The sequence below is a fragment of the Pholcus phalangioides genome, unplaced genomic scaffold (genome assembly GCF_987345545.1).
Source record: "Pholcus phalangioides strain wild (caught in Gottingen) unplaced genomic scaffold, Ppha-v1.0 ptg000015l_1, whole genome shotgun sequence".
Lineage (NCBI taxonomy): Eukaryota > Metazoa > Arthropoda > Arachnida > Araneae > Pholcidae > Pholcus > Pholcus phalangioides.
The window spans coordinates 4,014,465-4,033,272 of NW_028301608.1; the positions used below are offsets into that span (position 1 = coordinate 4,014,465).

General features: G+C 37.1%; 1 protein-coding gene across 1 annotated transcript; it reads right to left on the reverse strand.

The window, feature by feature from the left end:
* Positions 1 to 1,632: 1,632 nt before the first annotated feature.
* Positions 1,633 to 18,500, reverse strand: LOC149075274 (uncharacterized). The gene is made up of 2 exons (XM_089242604.1): positions 18,364 to 18,500; positions 1,633 to 3,952 (listed from the first exon to the last, which is right to left on the reverse strand). The coding sequence occupies exon 2, from the start codon at positions 3,840 to 3,842 to the stop codon at positions 3,018 to 3,020; it is 825 nt and encodes a 274-aa protein (XP_089098730.1). The 5' UTR covers positions 3,843 to 3,952; positions 18,364 to 18,500; the 3' UTR covers positions 1,633 to 3,017.
* Between the last annotated feature and the right edge of the window lie 308 nt (positions 18,501 to 18,808).

An 18,808-nucleotide genomic window follows, 5' to 3' on the forward strand; every position in this document is an offset into this window, starting at 1 on the left:
ATTAATTATTTTTGATTCAAGCGTCGAGGGGGTTTCCAAGACCGAGGGTTCCTCTGGGATGGCACGAAAAATCAAGTTGGCGCGATGGGAACGGTCCTCCAGATCGCTTATTTTGCTGACAAGGGAAGAATGAAATTCGGAAAAGTCTGATGAAAGGTCGGAAACCTGTTTCTGGAGGTCTTCGATGGGGAGAAATTTGTCTCCAACCACACTTAATCGTTGAGGTAAGCCATTTAGTTGGATACTGAAAGAGTCCTGTTTCCTGTTTTTGTGAGAGAAGAGTCAGTTGGTTGAGGATAGTCATTTGAGTATCATGAATATTAAGGATGGAAGAATCAGAATTATCAGGTGCTTTGGCTGCATCAGAAAGGGAATTGGATCTAGATTGTGTTTGAGATTTTGAGGGTCAGCGGAGAACTTTAGGGCCAGGATTTGACTCGATATCTCCAGAGAGCAAGAGAAGGAACAGGTGGGAAGTGGGAGAGAGAATTTTATGCTATTTACATAATAGTATATACTATATTTGCTACTTAATTTTTATTTTACTTCATTTTGTTTTTAAAAAAGATGTTAAATACTACAAAGAATTTTTTTAAAGTTTCCACTTTTTCAGACCTAACCAGCTCTAATTTTAATCAAAAGATAACATTTTCTAGAATTTTTTTCAAAACAGAACATTCTCGATTCAAATATCGATAGCTCCCTTGAATGGTGATCAAGAAACATGTATTTAAATATTCTTCTACCTATGCTATCTGCTACGCTACTTTCCACTTTTGTAAAGAGTCCATTCTGGAGGAATACAATTCTCCCCTCTACTGTAAATTTAGCAACTTTGGAAATGTTCCCTTTTGAAAATAAATTCCTCCCTTATACATCTCCAAAGCAGAATGTATTGCAATGAGCCCTAAGCTAACTGGAAATGTTTCTGCGGCAAAAATTCCCATATAATAGTGCTTTTGAAACTTTTCTTTTAATTCTTCCCAAGATTGTTCTGCAGCAGCACTGATTTTTCTACAGTGTACGTCACAGTTTTCAGCATGTTCTGCTTTAGGGCCTCACATGTTGCTTGGATCTCAACAAGATGAGAGTTTTATTCACCTCTCAAGGCATTCAAGGTGCTAAAAACACCAGAGAAAATAAAATAGGTGTGTGTGGCTTAATTAATCCTCATATTTTTAGTGAGGCCCCTGAAATTTTATGAAATTCCAAATGGTAGGAGGATCAGGTAAGTTATTATTCTGATATCATGTATTTTATTCCATATGTTTTTCAATGGGTTCGAACCCCACCGGCGGCACAGTGATGGTTGACTGAAGTTGGTTTTCTGGGGTCTCCAACTTAGACACAAATATTCAATCATTACACTCCATTCATAATTTGAAAAATAGATATGGCAGCACTCAAAATTCATACACAAAACCATAAAAATACTCAGACTTCTTAGGTACACATGCATATTTCTGGCACATCTCATTCAGTAGTAAATTGCCCATGGCAATAGACCAGAGTTGTACTCAGTTCAAAAGAAAGAAGAGTCATTTCTCCATACACATACAAGCACAGTACTTTGGTTTTTTCCCCGTTCAACTAAATGAAAATAATTTGATGTCAAATAACTATATTGAATAATTCAAGACAAGAATAATTTATTCAACTATTTAAATTTTTTGTGGACTAAATTTTTTCACGACCCAATTCCTCAAACCTTTTCGATGAATTTTCTGCCAATCAATTAAGCAAGACACTTCCAGTCATTCTTTTTTTTTATAAAGAAATAAAAATGGTTGAATATTTTCATAATCGATAAAAAAAACTTCATAAAAAGGAAATATTGATGATCATCATTCAAAAGAAATACTATCAACATTTTAAAAGACATAATTAGCAATTGTCATTTGAACCCATAACAAAACAGTATCATTCACAATATTTGTGTCTTTTTTTTAATATTATGATTTCATGCATCTGGATTCAGAACAGAAAAAAATTTAAATATGTACACAGTGTCCTGTAAGTTGTAATTCAGCCTTTATCTCATCAACCGTTCATTGTAGAAGTATGGAATTTTTGATCCAGTTTTATCAATTCTCCTGATGATGCTAATCACTAGTGTTGGGGAAATGTTGAGAACTAACCCAAACAGACGATTGTTTTCGAACCCGAACAAACAATTTTCATCAGTATGGTTTGAGTTTAAAAAATGCTCAAAAATGGGTTTAGAAATCATTCTGTACCAGTTTTGATTGCAAAAGTATAGTGTCATAAAATAAAATAAAAATAAAAATTTCTATACAGTCCCTGTAAATATTTCAGCTGAAATAATTATTTCAGCGAATATTGCACTTAGAAACATGCAATTTTCATTGTTGAGCCCAGTAGAGACAGAGCAACAACTTTCTAATCAGAAGTTAGAGGACAGAGACCGTCATCCAATAAAAATTCAAATTTTTTTGTTTTTGTTACACACTGTATTTTCACTCTCAAAACTGGTCTTACAGTGATTTTTGAAACATTTTATGCAGTATCTTAATTCAAACCATACAACCCCTACGACAAACGGTTGATGAGAAAAATGCCAAATCGGGACTTACAGGACACACTGTATAAATATTGTACTATAGCAAGGCTTGACAAACCTCAGGTGCCAGGTCACCATGGTGACTATAAAGTAAGTATTGGCACCTATAAAATATTCTGTATGTGATTACTAAATTGAAACTTGAATGAATTGAATCCAAGGATGACACAAAATTTACTGCATTCATTACATAATTCTTTCTCATGTTGAAAAACACAATCAAGTCCCAGAAAAGTCAAAAACAATACTTAGGACCATTTTTCTTGTGCAGAAACATAGTTGGTTCCTAAAAAATTTGGATGAAGCCTAAATATTTTTTGATTCGTCAAGCCCTGTAGTATAGCATGCACAGTTTCATAGAAAAGTTGACAATTTTAACGTTATCATACAACATGAATTCATAGCTTTCCCGAATTCAAGATGTCAGTTAAGGATTTCATGTAGGATCATCAACTTCTTCCTTTATGTTTGCATGTTCCGAAAATGCCTCTTTGGGAAAATGTGTTTTCATATGTTTAGACAAGCTACTCTTATGAGGAAATGCTTTCTTACATGTGTTGCACTCGTACGGCTTCTCTCCTGTGTGTATTCTCGAATGAGTGACCATGTTGTGTTTCTTTGCAAACGATTTCGGGCAGAACTCACACTTGTATGGTCGTTCGCCAGTATGAACTCTCTTGTGAACCATCAAGTCATATTCTGTAGACGAGGTATGACCGCAAACATAACATTCAAAGCCCTTCTCTCCGGTATGCACTCTACTGTGTATCTTCAACTGGGTTTGAAATGTGAAGGCCTGATTACAAACTTCGCAGATATGAGGTTTCTCACCAGTGTGAATCCTTTCGTGTTTAATCAGGCTGCTCTTCTGGGTAAAAGCCTTTAGGCACAACGAACATTCGTAAGGCTTGATGTTTAAATGAATACGCATGTGGGTGTCCAAATTCACTTTCTTAGAGAATGCTTTCGAGCAACATTCACATTTGTATGGTTGCTCACCAGTGTGAACTCTCATGTGAGACACGAGATCTCCCTTTGCGGAGAATGCTTTTTCACATACTTCACAACCATATGGTCGCTCGCCTGTGTGAACGCGCACATGAGTGTTCAGCTGTCCTCTCTGAATGAATGTGCGGTTGCAGTATTGACACTTGAATGGCCTTTCCCCAGAATGTGTCCTCCTATGGATGTAAAGATTGTTTTTTTCAATGAATACCTTCCCGCATATGTGACATTCAAAGGGAGGGTCCGGTGTTTCCATTACTATAAAAGTCTTGTATTTGCTGTACAGTTCACTAAAGGATAAATTAAAGCCTGAACCAAAATTGCAGAAAGCAAATCCTGGCAGTAATACCCAGCTAGCGGTGTCCTCTGCAAAAGAAACAAAAACACACAAATGTGAGAAAATGACATGAATAATGAAGATTGCAAAATATTTACAACTTTCCAACGTAGATATTGCTAATCAGTAAAACCAATTTTTTTGTACAAATAAGTAAAAAATTGTACAAATAAGCTATTTCATTAAACGAGTCATACCCACAAAAAATGGCCAGAGAAAGAAAATGTTTCAGGGAAGGAGAGAGAAAACTGATGCTCCTTATAAGCTAGAGTATTTTCATTCAAGGTCTGATAAAGCACAGTCATTTGAATGAATCTTAATTTTGTATGTTTAATTGTCGTTTAAATTTTCCTTGAGGAGTATGTAATGATACTGATTAAACATTAGAACTCATCCTGTAGTAAGAAAATCTAGTGTATCCTGATGAATCACTGATTTAAATTCAACAAGTTAAAGCATGGAATGAATTTCATGTAAAACCTTCACATGTTGACTGGCAGTATGCTTGCCACATGCTGCATGCGACTGCCTGCTGTGAAAAGCATTTGTCTATTATACACATATGGGTAATTCTCACAAAATTGGCCTAAATTGTGTCCCCAGCAGTTTACATCAAATATATTTGGCACAGAGCTTTTTTTTTGTCCCTTTCTATTTGTATTCCAGTTTCTGATATATATGTCGCCCCACGGTTTCAAATTTTTTCATCAATAGCTTCCCTTCTCCTTCATCCTTCTCCTGGCTGTCCCCAGTCTATTATTCAAATTTTAAAATGATAATTTTCAATCTTAAAATTAAAATATATTCTTATTTTTAATATGTTTTTAAAGAACAATATATATATTATTCAGTATATTTCACCTTTCTTATAATTATAAATATTTTTGATCAACAGCTGGCTATATTTTATTTATCAGCAGGTAAGGAAGTTTCCTAAGAACTTTTTTTCATTGGCATTTATTTTTGATAATTTTTTTTTTTCATTTTTTGTCAGATTTTGTGAGAATGACCCATGTACAACTTTGATAGAAAACTCAGATGAAAAACTTGTATCAATACCCTATCGGCAATTCAGTATTTTCATAATACAAGAATATTTAGCTGCTGTGGTGGTCGAGTGGTTATAGTGACGGACTCGCGATGCGAGGATCCGGGTTCGAACCCCACAGTGGTGGTCGGCTGAAGTTGGTTTTCTGTGGTTCCCAACTTCAAGGCGCAAATGCGAGCCGATCTCCCCAGTAAAAAGTCTCGTCACAGCGAGCAACAGTCCTACAACAATAAATCATTCAATCATAACACTTCACTCATAGTTAGAAAAACTAGTGGCAGATGGCAGCACTACACACAACAAGCATTACAGAGAAACAACAAAACTTCACGTCAGGTTTCACTATACGTACAGCACATTCCCGCATGTACCCATCCCTGGGGGGTTCCGGGGGGGGGGAGTGTGGGCGGGGCACATGTGTGGTGTAGTAGTAATAGGTAGGGCCTCCAAAAAATGGCTCGGGGATCCATGATGTTCTTAAGTCAGCCACCTCGTTGGGCAATTTGCCTGTTGTGGCGTTGTATTGTATTGTAAATACCAGGCCACAACAGGCAAAATGCCCAATGACGTGGCTGAGAAAAAGATGCCCATAACAAGTATAGATGTCATATACTACTAAAATAAAATGCAATCAAAAAATTATAAACAATAGATATATACATGACAAAATATTATACGATGCACATAATGTATTTATGGTTGTCTTATTCTCAGTATGGATAGCTTCTCGATTTACCCCAACATGTTTATCGTATTTTTTTCTAAATGAGTCAATTGTATTAGAATTTACTACTCCTGGGGTGAGCTATTCCATTTATTAACCACCCTATCAGAGGAAAATTCCCTGCGACACCATAATCTAGAATTGTCCCTTACTAATTGATACTGGTGTCCCCTTGTAAAAGCAGTCGATTGACAGAGTACTAATAATTCATGGCAGGGTTGGTAAAAAAAACCAAAAAACCGGGTTTTTTTGGTTTAAATAGTATTAAAATTAAAAACAAAATTTCTGAAAAATCATTCAAACTTTTAATAATTAACTAAAATAAAATGTTTATTAATGTAATTAACACTATTCCCATGCTAATTAATCAATAAATATTTATTACATTTTAACAAAAACCAACTTTTGCAATTTAATTATTTTTTGCTTAACTCAGTGGATTACTGTGTGTTTGGAAATTTTTTTAATGTTATTATTAATCATATAATATATAAAGGTTTTTCTCCAGTTACTTTCAGTATACTTAATTATGAAGCTATTTTGCAAAAAGTAATAAAAATTAGGTGAATATAATGTATTTAATGAAGCATAAATAATGCAGATTAATTAGCAATGATTTACGATATACAGGGTGATTATAACTAAGGTTCTGATTTCAAAACACTGTAAAAAAAGAACGATTGTCAGAATGACTTGAAAATTGACATGAATATTCCTGAAAAAATTCAATTTTATTTGATAAAGGGGAAAAAATACTTAAAAATGTAAAATTAATGACATCATCCAACATGTGGGAAATTTGCTCGCAGAATGGAAACGATAGCCAGTCATGGCAGAATGATACCTTAATTATAGCATTTGAAGATTTCATAATTCATGGAAACATACAAAAACGAAGTATTTGAACAAATAACTACAACTTACTTAAGAAATGTTAAATATGTTGTCCACCGCGTGTTCTGGCTATGAGGTTGAAAGCACAAAAATTATTGTTCAACAACAGAATCGGAGTATGCCATGGTCATAATGCGGATGTGCTTGCAATTCAGCTTTATTAAACCAAACGCCCCCCCCCCGGTTAATACTCCTGAGGAACTAACATATAGGGGGAATGTGCTAGAGATTGCAATTCACCAAAGTTTGCAATCTGACCACTGTTTATAACATTTTGAGGTACCCCCACAGCCAGAAGTTACAAGGGTTAAGGTGCATCCTGTCAAAATGGGTCTTCAGCAGCTGCTTTGCTGGTATTGCAATGTGCATCTTGATATAAGTTCTATCCACACACTGATGCTGTGGAAGTGCCAAAATGATGTGGTTGCACAAAATAGATTATACTGCTGGCCAAGTACAGCATCATCTACTTGCACATTTTGCACTTTTTTTCTTTTGCGAAAGAAACTTCCATTGCTTCAGGAGTATCCATGCAAATTTTCAAGTCATTCTGATCAGTACTTATTGTATAGTTTTGGAATCAAAACATAAATTATAATCACCCTGCATATAGCTGATTATTTTTCATAAATCTGTTACTACTATACAGTAGAACCTTGATTAACTGGGCTTAACAATGTGTGTGTGTGAAAGTATAAAAAAAACAACTATTGAATATTAAGACTGGGAGATATACAGTAGGAGATGTGCTACTTCTTATGGGGAAATAAAATTAAAATGTCTGAGATAATGTAACTACTAGTACACTAGTCTTTGTCCTTTAAGGACAGCTGGTGTCTTTATTGTATTATAGGACCACCTGCCCCTAGCATGATGGTGTCACTACTGTTGCTGCTTCTTTGTGAAGGGAAAAAGGAACCCTGTGAGATAATACACCACTACATTTAGATGTGTGATGCAATCCTTATTCATGAATTTGCTAAAGATAGAGCATCAGAATGTAGCCAAAGTTTAGAAAATGTAAGAATGAGAAATTTTGGCTTTTATATATAACTTTAAATGACTAAGATACTTCATATGAAAAAATATATATATATTCTGGCCACTTTTATGAGACTTTTTGAAAAAAACCACTTATAAAATCTTATGTCATTTAAAGATATACCATCAGAATGTACCCCAGTGAAATTTGTTCAAAATTAATTATGAAAAAAAATTAATTTACGTTTAACCATGTTAAGAGGTAGGCAAAATGCCATGTCAGATTCGCCAATTTCAGAATTTAACTTGCTTTTCATCACTTTTATGGAGACAACAGATTGCTAATTTGCCTCTGTTTTGCTAGAGCATGAGTCACATTCTCAAAGCAAAGACTTTAGGTAAAACATTACTGCAGCTTGATGCTGCAACGAAGAAATTTGAATTTTTTGTTTAGTTCCCCCTTCCCCCCAACTTAACTTTCAATCAAACATAATGCCAAGAGAGAGACATTTTTACATGTTTTGCAACAATGTAAAAAATGAGGCATGTTGAAACTATGTGCTTTTCTGAAATAATAGAAGTCTCTAAACTGAAGCATGAAGTAAATTGAAAATATTTTTCAGTTATGCATTTCCCACAAAAAAGAAGTAGCTTCAGGGGAAGGTCATTTAATAAAAACACTTTTTTTTCCAGAATAAATCTAATTTGCAAATTAATTTACAATTCTAATTGACTTAAAAGAAATTCAAAGTGATGGCTACATTCTTCTCTCTCTTAACCAAAATTTGATAGTTGACAACAAGGGCTGGTTTGATTAATTGATCAACTGTTAATCACAGTTAAAAATTTTAGTTGAGTTAATCGACTCAATCAATCCGATTAAAGTTTGTAGGAAAATTTTGTAATTTAGCTTGATTTATTTGACTAAAAACCTTTTTAATGTCTTAAATTATGTTCCCATGTACAAAACATTCTTCCCATATACAACACTTACACTCATGCATTTTTTCCCCCTCACATCAAAAATTGAAACTTCCCTTAGACACATGGAGTGAATAAGAGGGTTATGTATAAGATATTTTCTTACAAAAAGTCCCTTGTCAGTCCGTCAGACATAACATTTTAGATAAGCGACCATATTTAAAAAGTATTGAATCAATGTAATAATCAAATTTTTCTGCATTGGGGGAAATACATGTTGATTAAATGAAATTCGTGATACAAAAAGTTCAGTTTTAAATGAGCTTGATGGACATTTCAGAAGGCGAGAGCAAAATTCATTGTATCCACAATGAAAACAACAGTTTTCGTGCATTCCGTATATATTTTTGACATCCATATTTTTGCAGACATTCTTTCTTCAGCTACTCCATTGAGCAGTTTGCTTGTTATGGAATTTGCATTTGGGAAGCATCAGCTCCTCTCCTAACAAGTACTATCTGGCTAGAGTTTCTGGGAAAACATGCTACCATCTATACCACTGGAGCCATGACCTTGCCTTCCTTATTTCACGCACTGTGGCATGAGGCGCTGAAGTAGAAACATTAGTAGCCTCTCTTAACTTCAGGAAATGGCCCACGTGTGGGACGGTTTAGAGAGAGAGATGGCATTTTCTCTGCCCACTTTTGTCTTTCAATGACTTTTCTTCCCGAGTTCACCTCAGCATATTATAACTATTTTTCCTTGATATTCTTATATTTATTTAAAACTAAAAAAATAGGTGTATGAAATGAATAAAAAATACCTTTATAACACGAGTTAATATTATATAGTTACGAAAAATATTTGATTAATCAGTCGATTAATGTATCGAAAAAATTTGATTAATCAGTTAAAAATTTCAATCGATTCCCAGCCTTAGTGACAACTGGTGTTGTATGACTTGAACCAATGTTTTCTAATGTCACAAATGGGGAAGAAAAGAGCTGGAGGAAATTTTCACCTGGTTACAAACTATTGATGAAAAATAGTTAAAATTATGTAAAAGATGAAATATGAAAGTACACTGATTCTAAAAATATATATTACTGAAAAAAGGAATATATTTTTATTTTAGTACGATAGAAAGTTATCATTTTTGTTATTTTAAAATTTGAAAAATAGGCTGGGAATAGCCAGCCAACATTTCCTTAACAAATGAAAATTTGTTCAAGCAAATAAAAAAAAAAATCTGTTGATGATTTTTAGATAATTAGACAGAGTATAGAATAGAGAAAATAGATGATAATTAGAAATAGAGTGACAACTTGTTGTAAACATGAATGTAAATAAAGAGTGATGAAAAAAAATTCTGCGTCAAAGATATTAAAAGTAAACTGCTGAGGACACAATTTAGACCAATTTTGTGAGAATCACCCAAATATGTTAGTCATTCATATGCACACACACCAGCACGTTGCTGCCTGCAGTAACTTTATATCTATAAGTCACCCATACAAATTCTAATGTTGGTGTGGCACATTAACTCCCTCCCACCCCATATACAGTTAAGTGGCAGTAGTCTAGACATGCTGCTGTGCAGTCACGTGAGCATCACGAGTATCCAGTTTTGAACTCTGGCACAGTAGTGGTAGGCTGAAGTTGGTTTTCTACGGTTTTCCAACTTCACAGCACAAATGCAAGTACTTACATGAAAATTGTAAAAAATTTGAGCATTCACTATTTTAACTTCAAAGTATGAAATACAGATGACAGCACCAGTGTAATGTGAAACAAGTATCATTCTTGCAATATAGATACATTAAGGGCTTCACACATATACTCAGAACATACATTCTGACATGTACTGTGACAGATTCATGGTTTTGTGGCCTGTGGGTTCTGATTTTTCTGCTCTTTTCTACACTCATGTCCATAAATTGAGGATAATGCCAGCTCTAACAAATAAAGGTTCAGAAATAAAACAAACGTTAATTATTCATAAAGCCCATTTATTAAACAAAAAATAAAGAACAAAAACGATGATGTCTGTATGATACCATTCATAAAAACTACGATTTTTGCTCCCTGGAGCAATTGTAATAAATATCTCCTTTACAAAAACTTACTATTACATGGTTGGTATGATGGTTAATATATTGTATGTCTCCCATGCGATGAAATACAGTCCGTACAACGCCTAGGCATATTGAGTATCAAATTATCGATCTGATCTTGGGAATATCACTCCACTCAGCAAGCAATGCTCTCCGAAGTTCGGGTACACATGTAGGAGGTGGTTGATGGGCTGCAACTCGTCGGCCAAGCATGTCCCACACATGCTCTATCGGATTCAAGTTGGGTGAGAATGCTGGCCATTCCATACGGGTTATATGCTCAGATTCAAGGCATTTGTTTACGATGTTTCCTCGGTGAGGACGGGCGTTGTCATCCATAAACACAAATTCTGCGCCCATGGCACCCCTAAACAAACATACATGTTGTTCCAGAATGATGTCCCGATAAATTTGAGCTTTCATGGTTCTGGTTTGAACAGATTGAGCAGATCTGCTCTAGAACGCAGTATAATTCCACCCCAAACGAACAATGCTTCACCACCGTAACGGTGTCGTTCAATGATGTTGTCTTGGTGGTAACGGGTACCTGGCTTTCTCTATATGAAAGTCTGACGTGAATCAGACTGCAAGCTAAACCTGGACTCGTCGGAAAACATCACACAAGCCCACTGTGACGGCGTCCACATTGCATGTTCTCTACTCCAGGCGAATCGCTGCCGACAGTGAGTTGCCGTGAGCGGAACACATCTGACAGGCCTGCGAGCATATAGACCAATATCTCCCATACGTCTGTACACGGTTTGCCTTGAAACTGTGGGACCCGTGGCTGCAGATAGCTGACGAGACAGGTCGGATGCTATGCTTTGTCTGCTTCTTTTGGCAGTTACTGCCAAATACCGGTCTTCATTCGCCGCTGTAACTCAGGGGTGACCTGTACTGTAACGTCTACTGACATTTCCGTTATCTTAGAATCGTTGCCAAAGTCTAGAGATGGCACTTTGGGCAATTCCAAGTTCCTCGGATACTTCCATCTGAGTACGCTCACATTACAGGCGGCCGATAATTCTACCACGTAAAAGTCATCCACATGCGTCCTCTGTGTCATAACTATTCGCTTATGGCACTGAGCGCCTTACGGAACTCTTGTGAACAATTTTACTTCTTTGTCACCATTCCTTATATACCCCTCTCTTATACTCTTGTCATTGGGACGTACTATCAGCATCATCTGGTGGCTTCCTGAAATTTGCATATCATTCTTGCAGATGTGTGTGATAATTCTACAGGTGAAATTTTTACTTTATATTTCGATTTCCGTGTGATTCTGAATTATTCTTAATTTATGGACATGAATGTATATTTATTGCATAATTTTCATGGCCACTCATCATCGAATTTTCCGCCCTGGGCTCACTTAGTCTCCGACTCTGCCTCCAAGTCAATCTTTTGGTCCCTCACATGTTAATTTATTTGTTTTTCCACACTATGAATTCACTACACAGGGGCAAATGAAATATCTGCCCAGAGGCCTGGTGATGATTCCCCAAGTTAGACCTGCTGCAAGATGTGGGGTGGATCATGGCCTCTCTCTGCCAAGGTTATTCTTTTGACCCTTCACTGAACTAGTCCCTTGCTCTCTAGGCAGAAGTGGATTTATTGCTTTTCAAATTTCACCACAAATTTGCTGTCAACTTATTCCCCGCCCTTGTGAATCTACCTCTGTCTCCAAGTCACTTCTTTGGACACTCACTGACCTGGTTTTTTGCTCTTTATATCACTCCTTTGGTTATTCACGTGCTTGCAGAGCCAGCAGCAGTCATGAGGCAACGAGGCAGCATTTTTTGTCAGATTTCTTAAGTGCATGACTGTGTTTTTTTTCTTGTAAATTTGTACACATCAAAATCGTTTTTCAGAAGAAAGCACGAGTGGGTTAATAAATGCAAGTAAATATAATATTTTTGAAATGCTTCAAACTCTTTTGCTATTCAATGTTCGTTTCCTCCTTCTCTGCACTTCCAAGCAAGGGCGTAGCGAGGGGAGGGGACTTGGGGGGTCTGCCCTCCCCCCCCCGAAATGTGAGAAAATGACAGAAAAAAGGGAAAAAAGATGGCCAAATCCATTGTTCTGTCACTTTGGTCCCCCCCCGAAATGAAAGTGGTCCCCCCCCCGAACGAAATTTCTGGCTACGCCCCTGCTTCCAAGTGTCACTCTATTTACGCTTTGTTCATTCTAACTTGGGTCTTAATGTAAATAAACCGCTATACACTGCTATTCATATCAATCCGTATCCTTTATTTCTATTGATTGTAATTTTACCCGCCCCTTCATTATGGGTTAAGGAACACGTAAGATATTTCCTCAAATGTGAGATAGGAAAATTCTTTTATTACGAATTTTCAGAGATAATAAAATTTTCACTGTTTTCCAAATTTTGTTGAAATAAAAACAGTTGATAATAATAATTAAAATAGGAAGAGGTATTTCTCAAAATACTTTTAACCCTGGTTTTATATATCCCATAGCTGCCAACTTTTGAAAATGAAAATTCGGGAGATTTTCGCGCAAACCCGTATTTTATGCTAAAACCACTCCCTAATAAATACAATAGGGATTTTTTCAAATAAAATAGGGATTTTCCAAACATAAAAGTTAAAGCATAGGGAATAAATCCCTACTCAAAAACTGAAGTCAAATTAAAATAGGGATTTTACACACATGGAAGTTAAACCCTTGGGAATAAAATTCCTACACAAAAAACAAGTGAAATTGGAGGCCAAAACTTCAATGATGTAAAAATAAATATTGTGTTCAATCAGAAACGCTGTGAACAAACATTCTGAGCGAATGACCCCAAAATCATCGGAAGATGAAGGAAAACACCGTCAATTTTTGAAGAACACTGACTTTTTGTAACGCTTGCTTGATAGTTTTTTTTTTCATTTCATATGAGTGATGATGTCACTCTTTCCACCATGACCGATGTTTATGTCCGTAACACAACTTGTACAAAAAGGAAAAGTCGGCCCTCTTCTGGAACGTTTGATGAAAGGAAATTCATCGGAATAAGTATCTTTAAAATTGATTAAATATGTTTTTGCTTATCAGTATTCATGCTTTGTTATATCGCACGTACGTAACTTCAACAAAAGAAATTTTGACCATATACGCGTCACTATAATCTTCAATTATTATCCAGGACTATTGGCTGCTAAGCCATGAGGGTTTGTAAAACTTCCTTAAAAAGGGAATTTCCCCATTTACGACGTGTGACGTCATTTCGAAAGGGAAAAAAAAAAGAGGCTTGATGCCCCACAAGAAATTTCTTAGGGATTGTTTTCATAAGCGGGGATTTTTTTTATGAAGTAGGGAATGTTTAGGGACAATTAGGGATTTTTGTGATTTTTGTAAAAATTCGGGAGATTTAAGAACTTTTCGGGAGGTCGAGCGATGAAGTTAAAATTCGGGAGATTCCCGAAAAATTCGGGAGACTTGGCAGCTATGATATCCTGTGGGAGAAGGAAATCGGCACAATCAAAAAGTCACACATTATTACAAACTATACAAGAATGCTGCAAAATATCCACACACACACATAAAGAAATAAAAAACAAAATGAAATTTAAATTAACAAAAAACTAATGAAAGAAATCATCTGAAATTTAATGAAAATTCGGAATCGAATTGAAAATAAAAATAATTGACAGTGATATATTGTTCTTGCAACCCCCCCCAACAGGGCTGTCATTTGTCATTTCAACTTTTTTCAGGTGGGGGGGGGGGGGACAAAGACATGTACTCAATGTATGTGTGTATATATCTTTTTTTTAGTGTATTTTCAAAAGCTAGGGGGACAATGGCCCCCCCAAATGATGGGCCTGCCCCCCAACCCCCATGAAAATTCAAAATGAAATAATTCTAGAACTGATGAAAATTAAGAATTCTTGAAATTATTACTACTATAAGCACGGGGCACATAATATGTTGGCAAAGCGAGATCTCTTGAAGTGTGTACTGTTTTTCACTGGCCTATCATTAGTGTGGTGCTGTTTGGGCTTAGGGATGTTTTAACAGCTCATTTTTTGTATACTAGTGGTTCTCAAAAGTGTGCATCACCAACTTTTGTTAGGGGTGTTGCAGCGAGCTTGTGATATTTATGCCTGTTCATTACTTTAAAGTGGTTCTTTGTTAGATTATTCTGAGAAGCTGTGGATCAATGTTGACTAAGGCAAAGAAGCTGCAGAAGAGACACATGTCAGATGACAGGACAGTCTGTCATCTGACAGACTCTCTTTGCAATAAAGGTGCCATAAAAAGTCGCTAGCTTTGTCATTTTTCTGCAGCAGTCTTCACGATGCTTCGAAAATATATTTCGTTTATTTTGACCAGACTTCAGGGCTGCTGACTTAATATTTGGTCAGCTGAGAAAAGCATGCATTTTGCTTCCCCCCCCCTCGGAATAAGTTAAATACACTGCTCAAAACAATTAGGGGAGCACATGGTTTTAACAAAATTACGCAAAGATGTATACCGATAAGTAACATAAAATGAATCATCCATAATTTAAAGCCTAGCAGGAAACGGAAGAAGAAAACTTCATATGCAAATCAAAGTTCATGACGTCAAAAACCAGAAAAAGGAGATAAGGGCAGAAATTGGGATGTTGCAGAAACGTCTGTTTTACTGCCGTAACTGTGAAATTCGATTGCGCAGTATTTTTTTTGAGACAAGGTGACTTGAGGATGTCTCAACAACGTGATTTACTGGAATCCATGGCATGGCGTGTTATAGGCAGACTGGAATCTGGGCAAACACAACGTAGTGTCGAGGATGCTGTTGGAGTAGCCAGAAGTGTTGCTGCAAGGCTGTGGAATCGATTCCAAGAAACAGGAAATGCTAGACGTCGACCAGGACAAGGTCGGCCAAGCACCACTACAGCAACTGATGACCGGTATATACAGTTGCTCTTCTCGCAACAGGACGAAGGGTGTCCAGCCAAACAGTACGTAATCAGCTTCATGAGGGAGGGCTCTATGCACGTAGGCCAATAGTCTGCATTCCGTTGACCCCACGCCACCGTGCCGCCCGAAGAAGATGGGCTGCTGAACATCGAGATTGGGAGCAACATGATTGGAGCCAAGTACTGTTTACAGACGAGTCCCGATTCAGTCTGGAGTGTGACACCCGACGTGTTCTGGTATGGAGGGACAGGGGCACTCGAAATAACCCTGCATTCGTTCGTGAAAGGTCACAATATAGACGAGCTGGTTGGATGGTATGGGGTGGAATCAGCATAGGCGGACGTACAGACCTGCATATCATTCGGAATGGCACTTTGACGGCCCGAAGGTATGCAGACGAGATAGTGAGACCTCATGTCGTCCCTTACGCTGGAGCCATTGGAGATTCCTTTGTTTTCCAGGATGATAATGCCCGACTGCATAGAGCTCGTCTGGTGGAGAACATGCTTGAAGCTGAAACAATACAGCAATATGGAATGGCCAGCGTGCTCTCCTGACCTGAATCCAGACATGTCGGACGACGCATTGCTGCGCGACCGAGGCCGCCTGTTACTGTCCGAGACTTGCAGATTGCACTTCTTGAGGAGTGGAACAGTATTCCCCAAAGTCTGATCGATAACCTCATCGCATCCATGGCAAACAGGTGTGCAGCAGTCTTAGCTGTTCGAGGAGAACACACGTCCTATTAAAACTCATGCATCATGTCTAAACAGTACTTTTTTTTATCGTTTACATGTAACCAAATTGTTGCCATAAATCATCTTTTCATGTTTTTTCCATATTTTCAAAGAATTAAAGCTTAATTCCAAATTTTTTTTACGTCTTTTTTCTGTATTGCGCATTGATAAGCGTGTACTATCCATTGTATGCCAATACGTGGCTGTCTCGCACGGTTTTCTTCACTTTTTTGCTTGCTCCCCTAATTGTTTTGAGCAGTGTAATTTCCCAAATTCCCATTCCACATCGTCCCTTTCTTTAAAAATTTTCTTCTCATCACCCCCTAGCGCAAGTCAACCCATAGAATCCTATACTAAACCTTGAGTTTCCACCACCCCCCTGTTCGTGGGATGATATAGCACACTTTGGGAAACATTTTTGGAAAAAACATTTGGGAAACAACTTTGGTTAAAGGGTGAAATTTGCACTCATTCTGGGAGGCATGAATGCAAAAAAAGCCTATCTTTCCATTAAAAAGTCTCACCACAGAGAGCAACAGGCACACAATGATACAATTACTCAATCATTTCACTTCACTCAGTTTGAAAAATAGAAGGCTGCACTACATATAACAAGCATTAAAAACAGACAAATTTCATGTTAGGTTCACACGTACAAGCACATTCAAACATGTAACAATTTGTTAGAAGTTCCGCAGAGGAATATGGACAAGGTGCATGAGTGGTTTAGTAGTAGTAGCTCCTGCCATTGTGAGGTCGTGTGGGCATCGTGCTGGACTCTTATCCTCAGGATCCAGGTTCATCTCATTGACAGTGATGGTTGACTGAAGTTAGTTTTCCATCTTTGAGGAGCGAATGCAAGCTGGTCTCCCATCCCCCATTAAAAGAAAAGTCTCTCTGCAGACCTACAACACGATACTGGCATAACATGGAAATTCAAGCATGATCTTAACTTTAGAAAATGGACGAAAAATGGCAGCATGAATACAAAACGAGCACAACTTGACAAAATAAATGCATTGAAGTCACCCATACACTCAACACACACATTCGAGCATGCGCCGATTCATTAGAAATTTCATAGAGGAATGTGTACAAAGTGCATGTACGGTTAAGTAGTAGTAATAGTAACTTTTGGGTTAGCGCTCCGGGAAACCAGATCCTCTTGCTTTCTCCCTAGTTACAACCCTGACGCGACTTCCCATTCCCCTCATTGTACCTTGACGTAGACTATATTAATGCCAAGTTTGTCGTAGACACAGAACACCTTAAATTCACGAGTCATTTTCTGTGGGATTGGACCAGTGTTTCTTCAAGTGTGCACTGCAAGTCTTAGGAGCATCATGAATGTGCGTTATGGAGGGTGCAGCTAGCTGTTGACATTGATAATTACTTAATTTAGTGCTTTGAAGTGGCCCTTTTTTAGATCGTTCTGAGGAGCAGCAAATAAATGTTGTTGCAACAAGGGAGCCACAGTTGGTGAAAGTACAAGATCTAGTGTCTTAATCCCCAGGAAGTCTCAACCCACACTTTGGAAACCACTGTCCTCTTATCAGACAGATGTAATCAAAGGGCGGCAAAATTTATACGACCAGTCCTGCATGCTTACACTCTTTATCAAAACTGAAATGATTCCTCGCTCTCTAGATCATTTCTTTAATCATTCATATGCTTGCACACACTGTAGGCCACTCAACCTTGACATCACTTCCATACTCAGATTGTCTTGGTCACTCCCTGACCTTAGTCCCTTGTTCTCTAGTCAAAGGTGGACTTATGACGGGCTTTACAAATTTTGTCGATTTTACTCTATTCTACAAGTTGCTTTGATCACTTAATTTTCAAATTTGCCGCCCTGGGCTATAGTCCGTTAATAAAACACCCCTCCTTCCTCCGTAAATACGCCGCTGGGCATGTACGCATGTCGTTAGTAATATCTTAGAGGCGTGTGAAAGAGGTGCGTGTACGGTTAAGTAGTGGTTGGGACACCCTGTATAGGTGCATATACAATGAATATTATAAAAATTATGATGGTTTAACATTCAAGTGAAGGACACACAGCAAATCATCATCTATCAGTATACATATCAATTAAAAGTTACCCGAAATCCAGTCTTTTTTAAAAGATTTAAAACAATCAACTGAGTAACTACAACAATGAAATTTCGGTACAACACTGAGCCTCGACCATCATCATTACTAAATACGCACAATAGTATTTACGTAATGAGATGGAACCAAAGCTGATTAAAGAGTCTAGCTTTGGATGAAACTGATGGTGTAAACAAGAGAAGGTTTAACAAGTTTTCTTTCAACACGGGGATGAATGTTTAGGACTTCCCGTCACGTTGGAGGAAAAAAAATTTGCATTGGTAAAAAAGTAACATAAATATTTTGATTAAATATTTCATAGCCTTTTTTTGATACAAAAATAAATTTACATCTTTGGGTTTTTTTTCTTCCGTTTAAGCCCATGAATCAGCACTTAATCGACAAAAGTATTGGCCATATTTGTTCTTAAATAAATACGGGACACGGTCACATCTC